Consider the following 25,497-nt stretch of genomic DNA (forward strand, 5'->3'; position numbering starts at 1 on the left):
ATAGTCCGAGATCCATTTTACCTGGTGATGCTGGAACATCAGTGCCAGTAGCTTAAAGGTTACAACAGTCAGTTTCCTAACAATGCAGAGTAATTATTCTTTCTGAGATTTAGCCAATAACATCACCAGGTTAGATGCTGGACTTGCTCAAGGCCTTAAAGGAATTACACAGGCCCAACTATTCTTTCAAGGCTAAAAAAAATTGAGAGACCCTGGCAGTAAGCCAGAAGTGCCACCTATGAGACCCCCAGGTCTGTATTGACCTCTCTGAAGATAGAACACGAATTGTGCATGTCTGCCATTATAACCTGCATTCCCTGAAAATCAGCATACCATCTGGTCGAAATGCTGGTGCTGACAAGACTATTGTGGAAGTTTCATGCATATTTCCCAGGGATCTATCGGGATCCATTTTCCATGATCTATTTTCAACTTAAAATTCTTACAGGATTCTGCTACCAGGATAATCATCCCTTACTTATGACTCACTGGGACATTGAATTCCATGGTCCCCACCTATACAGTGCAGATTACAACCAGTGTTTACAACTCTTTTAGTACAATTCCCAGTTTCTGTGAAAACTGTTCTTCTTCACGCAGCCGGCTGCAGTGATATGCTCATTGACTGACTCCTTTAGCTTCACCTGATGACAGCATGGCCAGAGAAGCAAATTCTAAACAGCACCAGAGCCTGTGCTTGGTGACCACTTGCATATGCCCTAAGTCTCTCTTCTATGACTGAGAAATGTTAACTTCCAAAGCTTGTCTCCAAGTCTCTCCCACAGACAACTATAGACTGCGGAAGTTTTGTAAGGTGCTGGTAAGACATGTCTGTCTCTAGAAGCATTTAGTGCAGGTTCTGAGACATCATGACCAATATGAGGGGATAATCAAGGGATTCCCTGCCCTGCCATCCTCATCCATCAGTAGAACATGCTGGGAAGATACGGGTTGCCATATGTTGGAGTCCCAACAAGAGCTCTGGTAACAGGAGAACTTACCTCCACACCTTTTCTCTTCTACACTGCTGGATCTTGCCACAGACACTTCTGGAAAACAAAAATCCAACCACAATGCACAAAGGATTTGGGTGAAAAAAAATGTACATCCATGCTTCATTTGCAGGCACCAATAATTTTTGAATTCAAATGTTGGCTAGTTATCACAGAGTTGGTTAGTTATGTACAAAGTTGGTGTTCAGAGGTTTATATACATAGAACAAGACTCCTACTGGGTCAGTGCAACAAGTGACTGTCCCCTATGATAACTAAATGTTGATTTTCAAAAAAAAAAAAAGCCTGTGGAAGAAGGAACTGCCAACCTCTTTTTCAAGGCAACACTAGTGACAGACATCTGTGTTCCCTGGTATATTGAGAGGTTTTTTTCTTTTTTCTTTTCTTTTTTTTTTTCGGAGCTGGGGACTGAACCCAGGGCCTTGCGCTTGCTAGGCAAGCACTCTACCACTGAGCTAAATCCCCAACCCCATATATTGAGAGTTTTATGAAGATAATGACCCTTTTCTCTGCAATAAGTACATCATATTTTCATAGTAAAGAATCTAAGGTGATATTAAAACAAGCAATTAGTTTTTAAATTTTGTAATGAAATCCTCAGACTATATTAGAATCAATAAATTATAGAAGACATTGTGTTAAATTCCAGGGTAGTTACCTGTAAATCTATATTTCAGTCACCTTGAAACCACAACAGTTGACAGGATCGTTCTTAATTCATCAAAGACAGCCTCAGAGAGCAGATAAAAGCTTGACCCAATGGGTTATTTTCTCTCTGGATATTAGAATGACTCTGTTCACACTGATATACATCTCAGCCCTTACCTGGGATGAAATTAGAGTCAAATACACAAGGCCGGCTCTCTGTAGTATTTCCAGAACACTGGCTGCCCACAGGAAACAGAAGGATGCACTGCCGAGTACGGACCTGGGTACCAGATGCATCACACACAGACCACTCTGACCACTCTGACCAGCTCTCTGCAGAGACCAGAAGAGGAGAGAGGCAGGGCTACCTGATGATATTGACCAACACGAAATCACTGTGAAGTTACACTGCTCTTTAGACTCTCACACTTTGTATTTAATGGCTCTGTGCATAAATAAGATGTGGTCATAGTTCCTAACAACTCAGTAAATAAATCCACATGAAGATGGGGAAAATACTAATAAATTTAAATGAGATACAATATATATTAAATATTCTAAATCTAAATCCCATATAATTTCCATTCTGTGAGTGATTTTATTTTAATAGTCAATAAACTAACGCTCAGGACAAATGTGACTTCTGGGAGTCAGAAATCACCAATGCTGCCACCATTTCCTACAGAGCAAGCCCCCTACAAAGATGTCCTCAGATTTTTTCCTGGACATTTCCCACAGGACCCATATTGGCCAGTGTCTCACATTAATGGGAATTCCATGGTTTCTAAATGAAAGTTAAAGTATCTTTATTTTGCAATAAAAACAACTCTGCAAAGTCACTATGTCAAAGCCAGGCTGGCTGGCCTTGAGGCAGAGTTCACTTTATTTCATGAATAAAGTCAATCCCCATGTTCTGGGTCAAGTCCAAAAGATAAGCATTGACAGGACACGTCTGCTCTATGGTGGAGAACTTGGTGGGACACTTTTCAATCCATCCAGATGGACTCAAAAATAGGAATAAGACCCATATGTTAAATTAAGGAATAAACTCTCCACATTGCTTATTCACAAATATATTTACCAACATAAGAAAGACATTTTCTTATGTACTTCTTCGGAGGGGGCAAGCATAGAAACCCACGTTGAGTATTGAATCACACAAATAACTTTTTCTCTCAAAGTCATAAGAGACGGGTTTTTTTTTTGGAATGATTATAAGAATTTGGTTTGAAGTCCCTTTATGTATACCTGTGTATACATATTAATGAAGTGTTTCACTGTTAAATCTAGGAAAGTATTCCTTTTTTACCCCAAGTGGTTCTGTATGTCAGAGTTCCAGGTCTTGGGTAATGGGCTGTCTGATACATTCTATGCCAATGACAGGGCCCAGAGCTCCCCAACCCTGGTCCTAAAGAGGCTCACTTCCTTCTATCACCATTTCCTATTGCTTTATTTGTTTTGATTCTTTGACAGCTGACTGGATTTCATGCATTATATTTTCTTTAACTGCACTACCTCTGAGTATGCCTCTGTCCCCGAGTGAAGTGTCTTCTCACAATGCCAGTGCTCCCCTGGAACATTTCTGGACTTGTTCTAAACATTCAACATGTGTTGGGCTGAAAAACAGGAAGCCATCGGCGATTCTCCCACTAAGTCATACACACCAGTGTGGGGACACTACATCTGTTGGCTTGCTTTCCATTTATTTTCTACAATCTTCTTTCTTATCCAGCAAAACAAGTTGAGTTATCAGTACAAATTAGCAAGGTAAAAGTTTAGTTGGGACACATTTCCTAGGTAGGTAGTTATACTGGCTGGTTTTGTGTAACCAATCGACACAGCTGGAGTTATTACAAAGAAAGGAACCTCCCTTGAGGAAATGCCTCTATGAGATCCAGCTGTAAGGCATTATCTCAATTAGTGATCAAAAGGGGTGGGCCCATTGTGGATGATGTCATCCATGGGCTGGTGGTCCTGGGTTCTATAAGAAAGAGAGCTGAGCAAGCCAGGGGAAGTAAGCCAATAAGCAGCACTCTTCATGTCCTCTACATCAGCTCCTGCTTCTTGCCCTGTGTGAGTTCCAGTCCTGACTTCCTTTGGTGATGAACAGCAGTATGGAAGTGTAAGCTGAATAAACCCTTTCCTTCTCAACTTGCTTCATGGTCATGATGTTTGTGCAGGAACACAAACCCTGATTAAGACAGTAGTTTAGATGTTCCCCCCCCAAAAATTGTATATGCTTTACCATTTGTAAACTGAACAGAGTACAGTGTGAAGACGATTTTGCTGTACGACAATGTGTTATTAAATCACATTAGGGGGAGACAATGTGAGATAGACCTGTCATCCATTCTTCTATTTCCAGTATTTACGGTGACTTGCAATCTTTAATTTCATCCTTCGAAATTAAGAAACGTGAGTTTGCACTAAAGTCCTGTAGTAAGCAATGCTTTGTGTACCTGGGCAGGTCTGTGTGTTACAGAGGGCCTCTTCCGTGTGCAGTCCCAGGCAGATGTCCCCTCCGTATGCTGGGGCTGGATTCGTACACGAACGGGTTCTCATGTAGTGTCCACCCCCACAGGTTGCTGAGCATTTAGACCAGGATGACCAGCAAGACCACACACCATCCACTGGAAAAGGATACAAAAACATAGAACTTACTTAAATCCCCACCAGACCAACATGACACTTGTAGAGATAGGATATGCATACAGACAGTGGTATACACTGCAAAAACCATTCATGGTATGGGGCCATTTCATGTTTCCTAGTTGGTGGTAGATACAGATTTAAAACCTTCTAGTTCCCATATTTGTTCAGAAAATATTTCTAAATGTATAGTTTCTAAGCACCATCAAAGTGATTTGAAGCTTCTAGCCCTGGAACCATTAACCACGTGCCATAATAATTAATAGGAAGCACCTAGCTAGTTCTCACTTTTGCTGTTTTTATTATCTAGCTGGCTTGCAGAGTCCTAAAGCAAAGGATCAATAATTCAGGCAACAGACCTCCTTATAAGTCACATATCCTGCCGTCCATGTTGGATTCTGCCCACGGCTTGAAGCACCACTTAACATATCCTAAGTAAGGCCAATTCACTGGAAGATTAGAGAAACACCCTGAAGCTTCGATCCTTATTCTTTCAAGGAAAGAAAATGATTAAGGAGAAAGAACTATTCTGGTTGAAATGAAATTTATATATTAAATAGTTCAGTGGATAAAGATTAAAAGAAACCACTGTTGCAATTCTAGTTAAATACCAGACTGCTACAATAAGACAAAAACAGAGTACAGTTAGCAGTGATGAAACAGAGCAAAATAAAGCAAGAACCAGTCCCACGGTGGGTGGTCAGAGGGACAAAGTGGAGCATTTACAGCCTGTCAGCTCGTGAAGGGCCCGTGGTACTGATTCTTCAGCATTCAGAAGCCTGGGTTACACAGTTCTACACTGAGGAACAGCCGGGCTTTTTCTCCTCCAAAGAAGCACCGAGTAGAAGTCCTGTACTCCCTATCTCCTGGTGCGAAGGTCCAAGAACATAAAGATGCTACAGATAGAAAACACAGTCCTCAGGGGTTGGGGATTTAGCTCAGTGGTAGAGCGCTTGCTAGGAAGTGCAAGGCCCTGGGTTCGGGTCCCCAGCTCCAAAAAAAAAAAAAAAAAAAAAAAAAAAAAAAAAAAGAAAAAAAGAAAACACAGTCCTCAACATACCACAGGTTTCTCTATTGTTCTCCAGAGAAAACGCACCTCTCAGAGCCCCAAGTGTGAGTCACTGTGCCCTTCCATCTGATTTTCCATGTTCCTTTTCCCTGGGCCTTATTGTTTACAGAGAAATGACAAATAGAGCCTTGTGAATTAAATCTTAGCAAAAGAACTTACACTTACTGTGCTGGGTTTTATGGGTGACTCTGAAGTTGCTTTCTTCTCATTTGAATACACATAGCAACAAAGAGCCATCTGTTGTCTCTAGCTTTGTCAGTCAAGGTCTACAGTCTAGAGTCTTTACAGCTGCATCAAATAAATGCCAGCAGAAAAAAGCAGATGAACAGAAACAGTCACGTGCTTCTCAATGTTGGGACAAATTATTCAGGAGCAGGTTCCAAAGGTAAAGAATAATTACGTTAGTATGTGCTTGACTTTATTATTTACTTACTTATTTATTTACCTATGTTAGTGCTGCAGATAGAGCCACAGCCTCCAGAATTCAAGATAAGCACTCTGCTGCTCCGCCATCACCCTAGTCCAGGTAGACCCTCATGGGGTTGTGCACAAAGGCCAGAGTAGGAAACTGGGTGCCTTCTGCTTTCATGCTCTCTCTGCCTTATTGTCTTGACATAGGATCTCTCACTCAGATTACCATTTTGACTAGGCTAACTGACCAGGGAGCTTGGGAAACCTCCCTATCCCTTCTCTCAATGCTGAGGTTGCAGGTACATGCACCCATGCACATTTACGTGGATTTCAAGAGTTCAAACTTGAATCCCATGCTTGCATAGCATGTGTCCTTACCCATTCATCTGTTTGCAATACCTGAGAACATTATTAAATGGCAGTGCATTTTGTAATTGATCACTAGAAGCCTAGTAGGGTTCAAATGTAAGTTTATATGGAAAAAAATGTTCTAAATCAGGTAAAAGTTGCTTTAAATATGGCTTTCTTTGGTTGTATAGCTCAGCCTACAGAGTACAGCACTCTTTCCAGCTCATAGCTGAATTACTCATTATCACATCTTTAGGAATTTTATAGGACATGGGAGAAAAGTTTCTCTTCACACATTCAGCCTTGGATTTGCCTAGTCCCTGGTGGAAAGATATGGACAATTCCACAAAGGAATCTTGACTTTTAAAGCAAATGAGGACAGAGTTATTTTAAGATATTCAGGCCATGTACACATAATCTTGGCTCAACAGCAAGTCAACAAAAATAGAATTAAAATTATACACAGATGATGCTTGTCCCTGATATGGACAAGAAACATTTACCCTCAGGGACCAAGACCACACCCAAGCATCTCTAGGAATCCACATAGGCTACAATGCACATAAGAAATTAAGTTTGGAGTTGAGAAAAGAGGGAGATGGCATTCCTTTGACATTCTCCTTGGCTTAAGTTTACAGCCCTGATTCAAATCTAGTGATAACACCCACGCTGCCTGCCAGCACCCAAGGGAGGAATCTTTCCACATGGGCTGTGGGAAAGAACAGCTCTGTGACCTTTCCCAGCATCTCAACATCAGTTTGGCTGGGAAAGTTGTGTGGTCTGAAGAAGAATATCCTGAGGCTGGAGAAATTCGAGCATACAGGCCCCGGAGGAATAGCACAGCTGCAGGAGCAAAGACATCATTGAAAACCTTGGCTACTGGTAAATGGGAGGAACTAGAAAAGCTGATATTGAGTGGTGTAACTCAGACCTAGAAAGACAAAGGTTCTCTCTAGTCTGAAGTCTTTAGCTCCAAACTGTCAGCTATGAGTATAGTCTGGAGTAACTACAGAAACCAGGAGAGTGGAAAGGGACCATTGTGGAGTGGTGATGATGGGGAGCAATAGAGAGGGGAATAGCGGAGTACGTGTGATCTGAAAGTGCTGGGCAAATGGGGCCTTTAATTATGGAGAAGAGATCTTTAAAAGGGGAACAAGAATACCCTTGGCAGGGAAGAGAGAGGCAAAGATTAAAACAGAGACTGAAGGAACACCCATTCAGAGCCTGCCCCACATGTGGCCCATACATATACAGCCACCCAATTAGACAAGATGGATGAAGCAAAGAAATGCAGACCGACAGGAGCCGGATGTAGATCGATCCTGAGAGACACAGCCGGAATAAGCAAATACAGAGGCGAATGCCAGCAGCAAACCACTGAACTGAGAACGGGACCCCCGTTGAAGGAATCAGAGAAAGAACTGGAAGAGCTTGAAGGGGCTTGAGACCCCATATGTACAACAATGCCAAGCAACCAGAGCTTCCAGGGACTAAGACTAAAGACTATACATGGACTGACCCTGGACTCTGGCCTCATAGGTAGCAATGAATATCCTAGTAAGAGCACCAGTGGAAGGGGAAGCCCTGGGTCCTGCTAAGACTGAACCCCCAGTGAACTAGACTGTCGGGGGGAGGGCGGCAATGGGGGGAGGGTGGGGAGGGGAGCACCCATAAGGAAGGGGGGAGGGAAGGGGATGTTTGCCCGGAAACCGGGAAAGGGAATAACACTTGAAATGTACATAAGAAATACTCAAGTTAATAAAAAAAAAAATTATGGAGAAGAGAGGGAGGTAAATTCAGGAGAGTAATATAGCAGTAAAATGTCTGAAAACTCATAAGAAATCATAAGTATTAACTATATCCTTACAAATATCTATTATATGTATACTTTATTACATATATACTATATATTTTATATATTATAAAATAATATGCTATATATTAAAATATAATATACTATATATATTTTACTATATATACTATTTACTGCATATAATATAAATAAAAATTTCCCATCTGGGCTGACAATACTCTCCACAAGAGGTATATATTAGTCATAGACTAAAAAGCCCTCTTTTGAGTTGTTAGTCAGGGTTATCCAAGAGACTCACAAAATATAGGCTATTGTTGTTGCATCTGGTTGCCTTCCAGACCTGTAAGGTAAGTCTCTACTTCTTAAGATACACAGGGCCCATAGGTCCTGAGGTAGATCTAACCTCAAACGCAGATCCCTGAGAACTAGATTTTATGATATCCAGAAAGTACCACTAACATTTCCAAAGAAGAAAAGCAACCCAATAATTCTACTCATCTATAAAACACAACAATTAACATCATGATACCATAACTCTGCATGTGCAGTAGTGGTATACATATACTTGGCAGTAACCAAAAGCTCTCTAATTGGACTTCAGGATGACCCACAAACTGGAGGGAAACCATGCCTGGCATTGGCAGCTAGCCAGCTACTCAGGGCTAGTGAAGTCATGGAAATTGGAGGAGGAAAACATACAACTGTCCCTTTCTTATAGTTAGCATAATTCCTATTTATATTCCAAATATTTATACTTACATCCAAAGATAAGTGGTTATAGATAGTTTCACTTTGCAATGAAGAGAGAGTATTACAGAGAACCAAAATGGATCAAAATACAGAATGGTGGAGCTCAGTCATAATAGATAATATCTACAGCATAACTACTGTATTCAAGATTCAGAGAATATTGTTAATGGGTAGGGAAAGGGCTACAAGAGCAAAAGGACTAGGGAACTAAGTGTGAGGATGTGTCTCTTAGTAATGTAGGATGTACAGAAGCTACATTCATAAAACCTCACCAACCTGATACCTAAATATAACCTGAACAAGAATATCATCATTTACGATGTGGAAAGAGGAAAGCTCATGGGTCCACTACTTTACACAAATAAAGAATGCTGATAGCAGGAAAAATAGTTTTCCCCAGAAGAGTACACTAATTTACTATCAAATACCAAATGGCAAGCCCTGAAAACATATGTAAAAGCAATATTATATAGATCAAACAGGTTGTATTTTAGTATTTATGAACATATTCATTAAAATTAAAGAAAAGGTGTCATGGTTTAAAAGAGAGCAAGGAGTACAGGGGACGTTGAAGGGAGGAAAGAGAAAGAGTGATATGGTATAATTTATCATCATCTCAAAAATTAGTTATTTACAAACAGAAAATCATGTTATATTAAACTGGGATCTTGATTTCAACCTTACCTACATGTTTATCAATCCTTACCATCCGTCCACCTATCTATCAATATATCCATATAGCCACCCATCCATTCATCCATCCCTCTATCCGTTCATTCACCCACCCAGCCAAAGAATAACACAGACATCCATCTATCCATCCGTCTAATCATTCATCCATCCACCTACCATCTCAGCCACAATTGCTTACTCAATGCTTATAAGGCAGTTACGCAAATGATTCAGAAAGTTCTATTTATCTACAGGAATAGATGCTAAGATTTTTATGCCCTCAAAACCAATGTATCCAATATTTGGAATAAGTCTCTCCTACACAGGATTTCTCATTCTTGCTTGTCAATTTGACTAATTCCTTCCTACTAGGCTCCTACTAACTCCTCCCTCAATACTAGGTTCACAGTACAGTGGTTGGCATTATCTGTTATGATTCTAGTTAGTATATCTTCAACTGATGCAGTCACTTCATCATATCATGCTACAAAACCAGGGATCAGTGACTGTACCAGGCTAACATTATTCACACACACACACACACACACACACACACACACACACACACACACACACACACATTGCCGAGAAATACAGGGTACAAATCAATGGTGTGCTCTGTTGAAGGAAGATCAATTATTCAATGCTTTGTTCCCTCATCATCTGACAACTGCCTATTGATATTTTTTGGTGTGTCAGACTTGCATTGTCTCTAAGGTTACTATAGTATGCAAGCTGCTCAGCATTCCTTAACCTTCTGGGCATTTTACTCAGGCATACAGCAAAGGTGATATACACAGGGACAAGGCTATGATGGCTTTGAGACATTGTGTTAAAGAGCCCGAAACTAGGAGAAGGCCAGGTAACACATAGCTCTACCAGTCTCCAGAAAAGAATTCTGTTCATAGAGGGTTTCATTCATTATGTAACAGGTGAGGTGGAATTGGGAGCTGACTGGTGTCCTGGGTGTAGTACTGTAGCAGCCATGACTCTATGGACTTGGTAGAGGCCATATTGGAAAGGCCAGGTCTGTCTGTTTCCTGAAGGTGATTAACACTTACTTTAGAGACAACATGTATTTCTGCAAACTTCTTCAAAGAAGCATCATCTCTATTAGTGACAGGGCTAAGACCATAGCATCTGAGTATATGCTGGCTAGTTTTATGTCAATTTGGCACATAAGTCATCTGAAAGGAAGGAACCCCAATTAAAATCTCCATAAGATCAGGCTATAGGCAAGCCTGTAAGGTATCTTCTTAAATAATCGTTAATTGGAGAGCACCTAGCCCATTGTGGGTGGTGCCATTCCTGGACTGGTGGTCCTGTGTTCTATTAGAAAGCAGGCTGAGCAAGCCAAAGGGAACAATCTAGTAGGTGCCACACCTCCATATCCTCTATATCAACTCCTGCTTCTAGTTCACATTCTGCTTGAGTTGCTGCCCTCACTGGTTTTGATAAGGAAATGTGAGTGAAATAAACTCTTTCTTCTTCACATTATTTTTGGTTATTGTGTTTCACTGCAGCAACAGTAACTGTAACTAAGACAAAATTGTTCCTGGGAATATTGTGCTTCCTTGTAAAAACAGAATATATGATGTAATTCATTGCATATTGTGTTTGTCTCTGCATCAAGCACTATGGGAGGAGAACTTTGCTAGCCCCAGGCTAGCTGCCTGCATGCCTGAAGAGAAACTAAAAGGAAAGTTTAAACCAGTGGTAATGATTTGGGCCTAGGTAGCCAGGATGAGGTAGGCATCCAGGACTCCTTTTCCTTTCATCCAGGTACTGCAATCACTACACACACTTCTTAAGAGCCTATTCCTCAAGAGGGGAGAGGTCTCCAGTGGCTTCAGTACTTAAAGGCTGCAAGCACACAGCTTTCCCAGTCTTTCCTGCACCATGATCCACTTACCTGGACAGGGTAAAATGTTGCATTCCTGGAACTCCAGCGATGGACCAAGGCATGGCATACCTCCATACTTGGGCTCTGGGTTGTTGCAAACACGCTTCCTGTTTCGAATGCCCCTGCTGCAGTCTCTGCTGCACTGTGACCAGGAAGTCCAGGCTGACCATGCCCCATTGACTGTATGGGCAGAGTATCTCCCAGCTCTTAGAAAGTCTCCAGAAAGTCCTGCCAAGGAAACCCAAAGTGTGATTCTATAGGAATTTTTACTGCTATATATTGGCTGTGTGCTTTATGTCTAAAATTACTCTAATAGCCAACTGAACCCTTTCATACTTCAAAAGCCAAAACCCACTGCAGTTGAATGGCAGCCTCCAATAACTCAAGATTCTTTCCTGCAGTTATTTTGCAATTAGGATGCACTTGGCGCTCCATCTGAATGTGTTAACACATTTGCAGACGGCAAGTCCACATTGGTAATTTTTGCATTTTTTGTAGATGCCTCTAAAGATGCCTTTCCTTGAGACTCCCACTGTAAACTGTACTCTTATACCATGGGTTGGTGTTACAGGAAAGACAAAGGGATATGCTTAGGCCTATTTCTTCAGTTACCCTTTTCAGTGTGTATTCATGCTGTGAAAGGATCAGAGTTAATCCCCCTTGAATCCAAAGGCCTTGGAGACAACCCTTTGCTCCAGAGAGTTTGCCCAGATCCTACTCCCAAATAAGCATGCTTACTAACAAAATGGAACAGCAGGGAGTGGGGGTGTTGGTGGGTGTGGGGCAAGGGTCGGTGAGCATTACAAGAATATGGAATTGTCTTTTGAAGACTCCTTGTGTGTCAGGCCTGCTCTGAGCATTTTATCTTATTTAACCAGACCCAGTCACCTTTTGTTTGAGGAAGTTGCAACCCAGAACAATCCTAAACCCATTCACTCACTGTCTCTTGGCCAGTGGTGCTTTCATCAACACCTCCCCAACAAGCCAGCCCCCAATCCTAGCAACCCAGCCCCCAAATTCAGCAACTCAGCTCCCAAACCCAGCAACCCAGCCCCCTGCAAGCCAGCCCCCAATCCTAGCAACCCAGTCCCCAATTCCAGCAACTCAGCTATCAAACCCAGCAACCCAGCCCCCTACAAGCCAGCCCCTAACCCTAGAAACCCACCTCTCAACCCCAGCAACCCAGCCCCCAATCCCAGTAACTCAACACCAACCCCCACAGATAATCTCGAACAACTTCTTTGTTTGCTTAGAAATGAAGTCCAGGTAGGAGGATCATCTGAGAAAATACATTAGGAGTAGCTTTTTGGACTGATCCAGAGCTTTGTGGGTTAACAATAAACAAATAATGATGGATGGACAGTTAAGCCTCCTGTTGTGTGGTCAGAAAAACATCAGTCCAATTTTCAGTTTCCTAGTCACCAATAACATGACATAAGGATGATCATTAGAACTCAAAACCATCAAAATAGACTGCTTGCCTTTCTTTGTGCCATGGACAATGTTTGCAGTTTTAATAAAATGAAGGATATATTTTTATAAATGTGTTTTATAAAAATTCATAACTTTATATATAATTATTTTAAAAATTATAAGGTTTTTTCTGAATATATACTATTAATCTTTAAAACATACTAGCTTTGGTTTTATATGTATCTGGCAATGGAAGGAAATAAAAAATTTGTGTTTCAGAAGGAAAATAAAGTCAGTTACAAAGATATACCATGATTCGTTTTCAGCATTTCACTTTGATGCCCCAATAGGTAAATGTTCATGGCCTGCACAAAAAAAGTTTGTCAGTGACTTGCTGAAAAGGTCAACATATCTGACAAATGAAATGAAGGAATATCAGTTAAACATTAATTTAAGATGAAGAATTAATATTTTAGGATATGTGTTTTCCTAGACTTCGAAAAAACTTCAAAGGGTATAATTGTATTTATGAAATTATATGGGATACAGTTATATTGAAATCACAGGGTTAAATAGGAAAAATTGAAGTAAAATCTGAAATTTATCTTTGAGTTCTCATTCTCATATTTTATTTAATAACCCTGATTGAAATTACAAGACAACCTATTACAGAATGTACAATTTCCACTTGTGTCTCCCTTATCCTTCTCTTGGGATTTCAAAGTAAATCTTTTCTTTGAGCAACAGCATGTTTTTGTAAAAGAAGCAAGACTGACTGCTCTCTGTTGTTCACCTTTCAGGAGATGCTTTTAGTTCTAAGTTGTATGTTTATTTCCATAAGGCCCTTTATCAGAATAGACTCCCTTTTAAGAAACAGAGAGGTGTTCTGTTAAACTCTTCAGCAATCTGAGATATGTCAATACCTGCAAACACAGTGGATAACGAGGGGTGCTTTGAGAGTAAAGAGTGCTTGATAATTGTTCCTCAGGTATCCAAGTAGGCTACCTGCTCCCAGAGAAGGTTTCGGGACCTAAGACATGCGAGCAGTGTGGCCCATCCCTTAGAGCTTGACTTGGATAGGAGAAGACACTTATAGAGCCCTCAATAAATGTACTTTATATTAGCATTTCTTCTAGGCTTCATACAACAGTTACCTAGCAACAGCCAAGTACAAGCCTGGTTTGCTATAGAAGGACTGTTTGGCCTCTCCCTCCCTCTGACTTCCCTCTCTCTCTGGATTCTCTGCCCCCACTTCTCTCTCCATATGTTCCTGGCTGGCCTCTTCCCTTCCTTTCTCTTCTCTTCTCTTCTCTTCTCTTCTCTTCTCTTCTCTTCTCTTCTCTTCTCTTCTCTTCTCTTCTCTTCTCTTCTCTTCTCTTCTCTTCTCTCCTCTCCTCTCCTCTCTTCTCCTGTCCCCTCCTCTCCTTCCCTTCTCCTTTCCTTTCTCTCCCCTCCCCTTCCCTTTTCCTTTCCCTTGTCTTCTCTCTGACGCTGTCCTTCTCTACCCCCTCTTTTGCCTGTCTCTACTCCTTCTCAACCTCCTTTTTCATGTCCCCAAATAAACTCCATTTTATACTAGGCTGGTAATATAGGTGGTAACTCAGGGTGGGGGCTGCTTCATCATGGATCTGCTGATGCATACCCCCCCATTATGACACTTCACTTTACAAAACATATCACCCTATTTGTATATTCCAATATATAATCCTTATCACTGGAGAGACCCTCCCTAAATCTGAACACCAATCTATGAAAATAAAAGTGATTGTCCTAGGACATTCTGTGTTAGTTGGGAGAATTGAGTAAGGTCACATTCATAGAGTACTGAGCAATGCAAGTGAATGTTCTGTCAGAAGATTTAATTGTCTTTCTCATGATGTCATCCTCTAGGAACTGCTCCATGAGTGTCTCTTTTCTTTTAAGAACTAGAATATAGTGCACTTAGATAAAAGTATTAGAAAAAAGAGAGCAAAGCAAATAATGAAGCTATCAGGAGAAAGGCTCAACTATTCCTACAGTGGAACAGATGAACTCCAGGAGAGATCTGCCTGAGGTGACATGACAGGCAGTACCTTGGCCAGGCAGAGGACGGGACTGGATCGGCCTTGGGCTTTCTCCAACCACACTGAAGGGATAAGAAGAACCACTAGGGCAAAGCACTATTAGTCATATCAAATGTGCTATTTAACAGAAATGTCACTTTATGGTATAAAGAAAGAAATGTACTTCTACTGTGTTTACTTTTTTTTTTTTTTTAAAAGAAGGGGGAATCTAGTGTTCTGCTACTATTTTTATTACAACTACTATTTTCATCATATTCTTTTATGCTAAGTAAATCTCACACAAACTATTTTGGATTGAGCATAAACACAACATTGTTTGAACAGGGGCTCCTCCTATTTTTCTATTTTCTTAGAGACAAGGTCAAGGGCTTCCCATGGAATGGCCATTCCCCAGAGAACCCCCTTACCATCTGTGGAGCAGCCACTGGTCCCATCACTAGAACAGTACCGCATTTCTATCCTTTGTCTTCCTACTTCCAATAAGTTTGGATCAGGTAGGCGAGCTTTACAGGTGTAGCGGAACCGCTGCTCATAGTGGCCCCCATTGTCAGAGATGTTGACAGGTGTCCAGGGGGTCCATGGTGTGGTCTTCTTCAACTCTGGGCATGCATTGGTGTTACAAGGCTGGTATTCCTAGAGGTGAGAATGCACAGCATGTCTTACTCCTACAGCACACAGCTAGCTGGCAGGGGTGGGGTGGGAGTGGTGGTGGATTCCTTTTTGGCTATATCGTGGGTCCTCAAAACTTTGGAGCCTTAGATACTACTTTACAAAATCAAAACCACATTTATGTCAAACTGTTCACTAACAGAGTATTCAATTCTCAAGTCATCTCCAAATGAAACCAGTGTTTTCTCCTATGTAGACAATAAACATGAGACAGTAAACAAAAGTGCATGAGAAAAAAAATTAGCCACTTTATAAAAAGACTTCTTTCTTTCACATGATAAGTCATTCGCAATGTTGTTTATCTTGGTGTTTATTTAGCTATTTTGTTAAAGGCTTAGGGATATATATATATTCATTAGAGCCTAGATGATTTGATTGAGATTAATGGATGTTAGGAGCCTTGGAAACACATTCATAGCATTGGAATAATGGACTATCCAGACAGCACAGGGCATGATGTCCAACCTGGGAGGTTTCCCCCTCTGTTCCTCCTATTAATTTATGACATTTTCTCAGTTTCTCTTCCATCCTTTATGCCTACATATAACTACAGGTTGCAGGGGTCTGGAAACTCAGTAGAGAATAGATTTGAAGATCTATCAAGTAGACACAAGATGGAAATATGACATAGATGATAAAAATATGCCTGTCACATTTACCCATGCACTTGGTAATATATGGATACAGAATGAGGAATAGACAGTGGACTGTTGAGAAAGTTCTGTGTCACAATTCCTCCATTGATCCATAATGGATATGTCACTAGAAGAAAACTAATAATGCACTGCACCTACTTATGAATACACTGTAAAGTTTTAAATTAATGTCAAATGAATATAAAGCAAGAGCTAAGTCATTTTTAGGACACAGCAGCACTGTGTCCTATACTCATGAATGCACCATGGCTGTGGCTGTGTGCATAAGTCCTGCACAAGATCAAGTCATCCAACCCCAGCATGGATGATGTAGATGCTAATGAAATTCTATCCTTATCTGAGGAATTACTGGCAATTTATGGCTTCTGAGGGAAGAAGTCAGTTTTATGATCCACTCCATGGTCTTACACCCACATATGGCAAACAGTCAGTTTCTCAAAAAGGAACACATGATGTTTGGAGAGAGATGAGGTATGGATATAGGAGAGGAAATGACAGGAGGAAATTTGGGGTAAGTTAGATAAAAAAGAACATATCCATGTATGAAATACTCAGGGAAGTCCCAATAAAAAGGCAAGCCTAGTAATATGGGATGCTCTCCTATGCTAGATTTTTCTTTCTTTTTTCATTTCTTCTTGGGAAAGTCATCATTCTCCTTAGTCAACTCCCTTTTAGCTGGGGTAAATCCTGGAGTGGCAATCATAAGTAAGGATGTCTTCAAGAACAAGACTTCATGCCTTGCTATCTTAATGTAACTGCTACATGCCGCTGTATTAGAATACTGGTAGAAAATTTAGATGGAAAACAAGTTTCCATCAGAAAGGAACATTCCCTGTGCTCTTGTTATCTCTCAGTGGCACAGCTGAAAAGGGCAAAGTTACCTCATCAGCCACTGGCATTTGGATTATTTTGGAAAACTATTTCAATCTATAAATTGATGCTTTTTTTGTTGTTGCTTTAGAAATTTTCTTGATGGTCATGCTATATGTTTGCTATCCTCATCCTTTGTTCTTACTGGAATTTCTATCATCTGGTTATGATCACTTAGCTTCAACTTTGAATAGCTGATCTTTTAACTCTTATATTTTTATTTATTTCCCCTGACCTTTTAGGGGAGTTCCTGATTTATTGATTTCTGCATTGTTTTTATAAACAGTTTGGGCACAGAGAGTCAGCTGTTGTGATCAGCCTGGAAATTCCTGAAACGATTTCTAAATGCCAACCAATAGGCACCTCGAAAGCAGGTCCCTCTAAGCCCAAAGGATAGGTTGGTGGTTAGGTTAAATCTTCTTTGCACAGGTCCATCCCCATCAATCTAGATTCATTTTTTTCCCCAAAGAAGACAATAAAATCTAGTTCTTATTTTTTCCATTTTCTGGGGTTGGGCTTCAAAAAACTAATCTCACTAATAAAAAAATGGGAGTTTGTAGCAGCAGACGAAAATGGTCATCCCCATGTGCCCGTGACAGCAGATTAAACTGGAAGACTATTGTACTCTTATCTTACTTGTTCTAATCATTTTAAGTAGTCTTCACACAATTTTCTTCCTTTTTTCACAATGAGAGTTACTCAGGAGTTATGTTTGTAACGAGGACTTTAACACAAAACACATAAAACTACTATAGCTCTTTCTGTGACTTAATACTCCTAGCCATTCCTACCAATTCACACCATCCTCACTCCAACAAAAATAGAAAGATAAATGACTTCATTTTTCTCTAAGGACAGTAAAATTTTGGATGCTGACTGCTAAATGAAAAACAGTCCCAGTGAAAGCTATAAACCCACTTGGGTGAACAGGTAGATACAGCAAGTGATGTCTCTCCTGTACTTGGCATAGAGGCTATCAGACAGAAGAGGAGTAAGCCTCTATCTTAACCCTCCTGGGCCTGTTATGAGAAGTTCTGGGTTGAAAGAACCACACAACCCTATGATCTGATACTCATGACATCTTGGCTGGGCAAGTATTCAGGAATTCCTTGATAGCATAGACTTAAAATGCTACTGAAGGGGTTGATTTGTGAACTGTGTGCACTTTCAGCACCAGCATCTTCAACATTACCTATAGAATAGTTAGGTCATTATTTGTTATGTAACTACCTGCAACAGTCTCTAGCTTCTTGACAGCCAATGATGTCTAGTCTTTGAAATCTATGGGTGATACTTGCATTTGAAAGTGGGCTTCAATGCCTGAGCTGGCATCTTCCAGAAATACAGAATGTCACACAGTCCTAGCAGTGACTGTGGCTCACTGTATCCAAGCATCAAATTGGGCTCATTGTGTCTAAGTCTCCAATAACTGCATCTATGTACATGTTTGCTTTCTCCGCAAAAGTTTAGTATGCAACTCAGGACTTGATTTACCAGCCTCTGAGGCAGGATTTTGCCTGCATTTGATTGATGTATCTAATTATGAAAGGTTAGGAAATGGTGAGGCCAATCTACTTTACCTTAATTTCTCAAATTATGCAGTGATTCCATTCAATTGTGACCCCTTAGATGGTTTAGTTGAATTATATGCTATAGTTTATTGGTTAACAGCTGCAAAGACTATCCAAATTTAAAGGATTAGCACACAATTAAATGATAAATATTGATTTTTTAAAAGAAAATTTAAGGACTTAATTAGTATTATTTGCTACACACGAGTCTTACTATTTGGGTAGAAATTACTAGATAGCAATAGCTAGTAAGGCAATTTTAAGAAAGTTCTCCTAATGTGCTTTTTATGGATTCTGTATCAGCTAGCAAAGGTAAAACCATCCATTTAAATTTTTAATCCAGAAATCTGTGAGAGAGCCTCACCCTTTCTTCAATTTCAGAGTCCTGTAAGTGTAGCCTTTTGAGTTCATTTCCTGCCCCATCTTAACCACCTCTCTTCTCCTTCAGGGGAAGATGAGAATTATTCATCACTTCAGGCTCATGTTGGAGAAACAAGGTATGCACTTCACTAATGCTTAATTGTTGGTCTAAATTCTGCCTTCATTGTACACTGCAAATGTGCAAGGATGAAATAACTTTTACATTTCTCTTCTATCACCACTGTGAAGCACAGTTACACAGTTTTGCTTGTTAACTGGGTAAAACATGTTGATCATGGTTCAGATAAGCCTACTCAAGAAGAATTCACATAAATTTGGTTAGCAAATTCAGATGGTTAAGTGGAGCCTCCTGTTTTGCAGTTTATTTTTCCTTGAGGAAAAACTAAAGCATTTTATAGATTAAAAATAAAGTAGAGAGATGGAGATGGTCCAAGAAGAATTTCCATGCCATATGCTCAGTACAACGTAGGAGAAGCATCTTTAAAGTCTTTTCATCAATAACTGAATACACAAACCAATTTCTGCTCCTATGGAATGTTTGTGGTTTCTGTGTGCATTTATCAAGCTCTCATTCAGTAACTTAGCTTGGCATGCAGAAACAGGAAGCTAGCCTCCATAAAAGAAACCAGAAAGCAATTCAATTGTGCTTGCCCAAGCATGGGTGCTTCTGCAGGCAAATACACCTGAAACCACAAAGAAAAGATCAAAAGAAGTTTTGAGAATTAACTGAATGATACCTAGGAAGGTAGGCAGTGGGAGGTCACTGACTCAGACTAACTTGCCCACAAAACAGCCTGCTCACTACCAGGACAGAGCAACAGAAATGAAGTCTTTTTTCAAAATAGCCCAGAGTAACATGGAACAACCATTTTGAGATGCTAGCCATCAGGCAATGAGAGAGCAATTACTGCATGGTGGTGAAAATGGTGGGAACGTCAGGAGGATGGCAGCAGTCTTAAAGAGGTCCCCTGAGAGAGGTCAAGGGAATAGAAAGGTATCTTAGATTCAAAACTGGAAGGAAGTGGAGGAGATGTACACGGGTTATAGTCAGAAAGGAGAGGTGTGCACAGGGAAAACTAACAAACAAACAAACAAACAAATGAAAAACTAAACACATAAATAGCTCCCTCTCAAAGCCTTCAAGTGAATGGAAATTAGCAAATATATTTAAAGGGAGTTCACAAAAGTGGGGATGACCTAAGAGAAACCCAGGAGAAAAAAAAGTGGCCTATCAGAAAGATGAACCAATACTGACAGAGAATTGTGCTGGCTCTCACAAGCAGTGGGGGACAAGCTTTGAATCCTCAGGCCATTGTTTGGGTATGAGGAAGAATTTGTCTTCTCCAGGGAGGAAAGCAACTTACCAGAGACTAAATGCTGCCCTGCTTCAGTGAACAGTTGTAAAAGGAGGAACCCAAATCACCAAACAGGATTTACATAATTTAGTCATATCCCAGCACTCTGGTATATTTTCCTAATAACAAGCAGCACAGAAGTAGGTCAAACTTACAATATCAAGCATCCATTCTAAAATTATGGTTTACAATGAATTAAAAACTCACAACCTACTAGAAAAAGTCAGTCAGTTGAAACTGATGCAAAAACACAGGTGAAAGAAACCCCAGTCAACATATTGACAGATTTATTATAACCATGTTCCATATGTCTCACATGCCAGGAGAAATACTGAACATATTAAGTAGTGAGCTGAGGCAAGGAAGAACTATGACAGTGATATGCTAACTGTTTACAACACTTGCAGAGTATTGCAAAGGGGAGATTGAACCCTGGATTACTTTATGGGAACAACTGTAAAATGACATCAAAATCAGATGAAAATTCAAGTGTGCATCTTCAAAGATGTAGATGTAAAAGTTCCTAAATCCAATACAGATGTGCATGTGTGTACATTCTGTGTGCATGCACAGCTAGTCCATGCACATGTTTGTATCACAGTATTTCTCATATCTTTAGTATTTGGATGTTTGGAGCTGAATAGACCTATTAAGTCACTGTAGGCAAATGCTTCCCAAGTATAAAGCCTGCACCATCCCTTCCACTGTCATTTGGACAGATATCTTTGATGTGTGTGTATGATGCAAGGACAGTATCTGTCATACAAGTGGTGCTGTTTTCCACCACATAGCCATCCAGCACACCAGTTTCTTACTACAGGACCCATGTGTATGTGTGAGTAAACATGTTCCTCATTCTTTAAGATCACATAATTTGTTTATAACCAACGTCGTTGTCTACTGTGCATTTTATGCTGGTTCAGGACCTGAACATGAAGGAGTTACAATCACCTTCCACAGGAACCTGAGCAGTCTGCAAATCACTGGGTGACAAGAGAAGAGCAAGCCTCCAGGTCAGTTCCTACTCCCTATATAATCGTTCTGATGTCATTAGACACCAGGAACTCATCTCATCACCTGCCAGCTGAGTGCTCAGGCACGATGGTCTCCTAATACCAAGAATCTTCTGCACACTGACTCTTGCTGTAGCTTTAGACAGCTGTTCCAAATACCAAAGTGCATGCCTTTAAATGAGGTTCAGAATGTGAAAGGACACTCCGGCAATCAGCACTAACACTACACCAGCTCCCACTAGTAACAGACAGTAATGTTGTAAGGAGCCTAAAGTCCGTTCCTGCATTTTTGCTACACTGCTATAGGCTAGAGAAGCATAGTGGAAGACAAAAGGGATGTGAAAATTGTACTGCAGCAAAGGTGAGTGATTTTACATAGGAATCCACCCATGTTTTCCCTGTCCCTCACAGTAGCAGGTAGCAGTAGCAAGTAGCAGTCTCCTGGGTAACAGTATACTTCCTGATATATCATAGGCTTTAAAATTAGCACATGTGTCAAAAATCACAATGGAGTTTTCAAATAAAGTGTGACTTAGTAATTTCTTCTCCAACCTTAGCACCTCCCATACACTCCCATTTGTATCTTCCGCCAGTCTCAAGTCTACTTCTTTATTTCCACAGAAAACTTATAGTCAACATTATACTAAGCAAGAGAAGTCTGAGATATTTGCTTTCAAACCAGGAAGAAGAAAAGAATGCCCACTTGCATCTCTCTTATGCAATATAGTGATTGGAATCTTAGACAGAGCAGTACTGCAAGAAAAAGATGTAAAGGGGTAAAAATTTAAAAAAGAGGATACAGATGAAATAATTTTACTGTTAAAAGGCCTTAAGGGTTCCACCAGAAAACCCTTAGATATAATAAACCTTAGATATAATAAAGCATACACAGCCCCTCCCTGACTAGCCCTCCTAGGCCTCCTTACCTGCAAGAAATTTTCATGGGCCAGGACTGTGAGCTTTTGTGGCAAACCGTGGGGCAACGGGTATCACAGGTGTTCAAGAGAAGTGTGAACTGAGCCCAACACCTCAGGGGCTTCTTTGGTATGGTAGTTTGAATAGAAATGGTCCCTATGTGTTTGGATGCTTGGCCCATAAGGAATGGCACTATTTTAAGGTGTGGCCTTGTTCGAGTAGGTGTGATTTTGCTGGAGGAAGTAGGTCACTGAGGTGTAGGTTTAAGGTCTCAGAAGCTTAAGCCAGGCCCAGTGTCACTCTCTTTCTGCTGCCTGGGGATCCAGATGTAGAATCCTCAGCTCCTTTCCTAGCACCATGTCTGCCTGCATGCCATCATGCTTCCCACCATGATGATAATGGACAAACCCTCTGAATTGTAAGCCAGAGCCAATTAAATGATTTCCTTACTAAGAGTTGCTGTGGTTCTGATGTCTTCTCACATCAAAAAACCCCTAACCCAGACATATAGTAAAACCTGGGAAGAATGAGAATCATAATGGCCCTAAGGGGGAGGCAATCCCAGCACCTCAGAATGTCTGAAAATAGGCATTCACTTTCTACCAGTAGTGAGGCTGGATTCTTTCCAGTGCATAGTAACAAACAAGAACTCCTGTGCTTTCTTACATAGAAATGATGTGGAGCATGCATGAATGTGTTCATGCATTTGTTTATGCTCAGCAGAATATATATGTATGCCCATAACCAACGGTAAGCCGTTTTTCTTTTTCACACACTGCTTTAGACCCTCTTTTTAATAATTCTGATGTAGACAGATCAAGAGAAGACAAAAATCCATGGTGCTGTTGGAGTCCTTCGTTGTGGCCAAGGCTGTGATTTGTACATACTTTTTCCTCTCAAGTGAGAAGATCCATCTATCCACTTAATTCTCTCACTAAAATGGTTTTAAATGCTTAGTCTTCAGAAGTGAAAGGCAGAGATGCACATATCTTTTCTCTGGCAAATATCTTGCAATTAAATGAGAAATTCCCTTAGGGTAAAAGTGAACACATAAGCTTGAGGGAAGTAAACAGGAGACCTTCAGTCTGTTTACTTTCTCTGGACCCCTGTGCTCTCCAGGAAAAATGTTTAGTATGCTATGTCCACTTGAGAGCCTGCATGGACTTTAAACATTATTATGAGGAGTTCATGGTTTTACATGGTTTGTTAATGAGATAAGTCTGACAGAACGATCTTGAATGTTGTTTTTATAGGAATACTTGGGAACTACCACTGCAGATTATTTTGAGAAAATAAACAAAAGCGAAGACCAAAATGCCACCTGCAGGATTTCTTGCCAGAAAATTATGTTGGTTGTGAGTACATCCAAATACTTATAATATTTTTGGCTCCCTTAGTTTTGAAGGGCTCTATATTTGCATGCAATGGGCTGGTCAATCCCATGTGAAACCATAGAGATAGCTGGTCTATGGTCTGTTATAGGTCTCTTGACAACTTGATTATACAGCCACAGTTCTGATGCTAGGAGAACATTCACAGAGAAGCCATGCATACTGTGAGAGACAGGTTCTAAGATAGCTTCAGGATCCTCTCCCAACTGCATGACCATTTTCTCTAGAATGTAAGTGAAGTTGGTAATGATGATGGGCAATGCATTATTGATTAGGTCAAAGGATCTTTGATCTTCTACCAAAAGGAGATCTTTTTGTTCTTTGAAGAACCAAGCTTCCATTTCAAAGCTTTTCCTAAAGTGGGTCTCTATAGAAAGCTAATCAATACTATAGAGACATTTAAAAACATTCCTTTTTCTTACTTTACTAGTATTTATTGATTGTAAGAAACATTATGGGGATTACATATTATAGGCTTATACTCTTAAATTCCCTATTCTTATATTCTGCCTGCTGTCCCAATTGTTCCCCTTCCTTTGCTTTCAAGCCCTTCTTCTATACATAAAGACATCCTTCGGCAAGCAAGACCAAGAAACAGTAAGATAAGTGGGGATTCTTAATGTGAGAAATAATAGAATTGGTATGGAAACCATTTGTTCTCAGAGATGCCCCTCGGGGTCAAATTAGGACCATGACTACAGCAACTCATCTACGAGCCACCAGCGATTATACTACTTCACAATGAACAGGTTCTCCAAAGGGACCATTGATTCTATTGTTGGGCTGATTCCACAGTTGGTTTCATTGGCTCGAACAAAAATCAAGATTATACCCTATACGCACGAGAAAGAGAGAAGTTAGCCTTTTCTGTCAAATATGTCTACAATTTCAAAGATTGAAAATGAAACCATTTCTCTATCACTTTCCTAGCCTACTGACCACATTCTGATGAGGAAAACCATCTAAAGAATCCAATCCCCGGTCCCCATGACTTCCCAGTGCTTGCAAGACTTGCAAGGAAGCAGCACTTTATAGTCTTTCCTATCAATGGGTTTTCTCTTCTAAGTCAGTTTATTCGAGTCTGCTTAAAATGCAAGATTGGTCAGTCTTTAATACTTTCTGTTCACGTCTACATTTATCTTTGAGCCTAGCAGCTCCATCCAGCACTCAATTTTGCTGCAACCCCGTCCTTGTGCCTCAGCTGTCTCCTCTGTAAAAAGGGAGTGATAACATCATAAAAGAATAATATATTTGTGATTAGTACTTGTCAAGCACAATAATGAGTTTACTTCAAATAATACATTGCCAAACGCATGTCACACCTTTGTTCGGCACAACGGGCCAGAAGCAGTCTCATTACACAGAATATAGAACTATTAGGCATTCTCCAGAAATGGTGACTAGTGGAACAACTATCCTAAGAATAGTCACAATAACAGATAATTGTCCTATAAGAGCTGTGTATTCTAGAATGCTTTTATCAAGGAGGGAAAGCAAGTTTAAATTTAACTTTCACCCACGTTCCTATGAGAATCATTTCATTCTCTCTGCAATGGGATCATGTGGTAGACATTGATTGTCTTTTAAATTGATTCTCATCTGAGTTTACATAAAGCTGTCTTCTTACAGGCTCATAATTTAGATAAAGATTTCATGCCCTAGGAGACAGCAGTAAGAATATTTAATCTAAAAGCTTCACATCATGAATGATGAATCTTGAGTGTACATAGCTAAGGTCAAGTCCTTGTTGCATTTCATTTCATTGTTGGGAAACATTTAAACTGTTTTTTTTTTCATGCTCTATACTAGATTAAGTGCATTTGGGGAACTAAGAACATACTTTTATAATTGACACATATCTTTATTAAAACTCCCATGGAATTACATTTTTTTGTTCTCTTGGGAATTTTACTACAGGAAATTA

The 25,497-nt window shown here is 40.2% G+C and overlaps 1 protein-coding gene across 2 annotated transcripts in view; it reads right to left on the reverse strand.

Annotated features, from left to right (window-relative positions):
• Positions 1–25,497, reverse strand: part of Sema5a (semaphorin 5A) — a 433,267-nt gene that overhangs the window by 12,526 nt on the left and 395,244 nt on the right. For both annotated transcript variants that reach the window (XM_032898665.1, XM_032898666.1), the window contains 5 exons: positions 15,160–15,385; positions 11,286–11,504; positions 4,121–4,291; positions 1,839–1,994; positions 1,002–1,049 (listed from right to left, as the gene is read on the reverse strand). In XM_032898665.1, coding sequence (XP_032754556.1) covers positions 1,002–1,049; positions 1,839–1,994; positions 4,121–4,291; positions 11,286–11,504; positions 15,160–15,385 — 820 coding nt within the window. The remainder of the gene's footprint in view (positions 1–1,001; positions 1,050–1,838; positions 1,995–4,120; positions 4,292–11,285; positions 11,505–15,159; positions 15,386–25,497) is intronic.

This window comes from Rattus rattus, chromosome 3 (assembly GCF_011064425.1).
Source record: "Rattus rattus isolate New Zealand chromosome 3, Rrattus_CSIRO_v1, whole genome shotgun sequence".
In the NCBI taxonomy this organism is placed as follows: domain Eukaryota; kingdom Metazoa; phylum Chordata; class Mammalia; order Rodentia; family Muridae; genus Rattus; species Rattus rattus.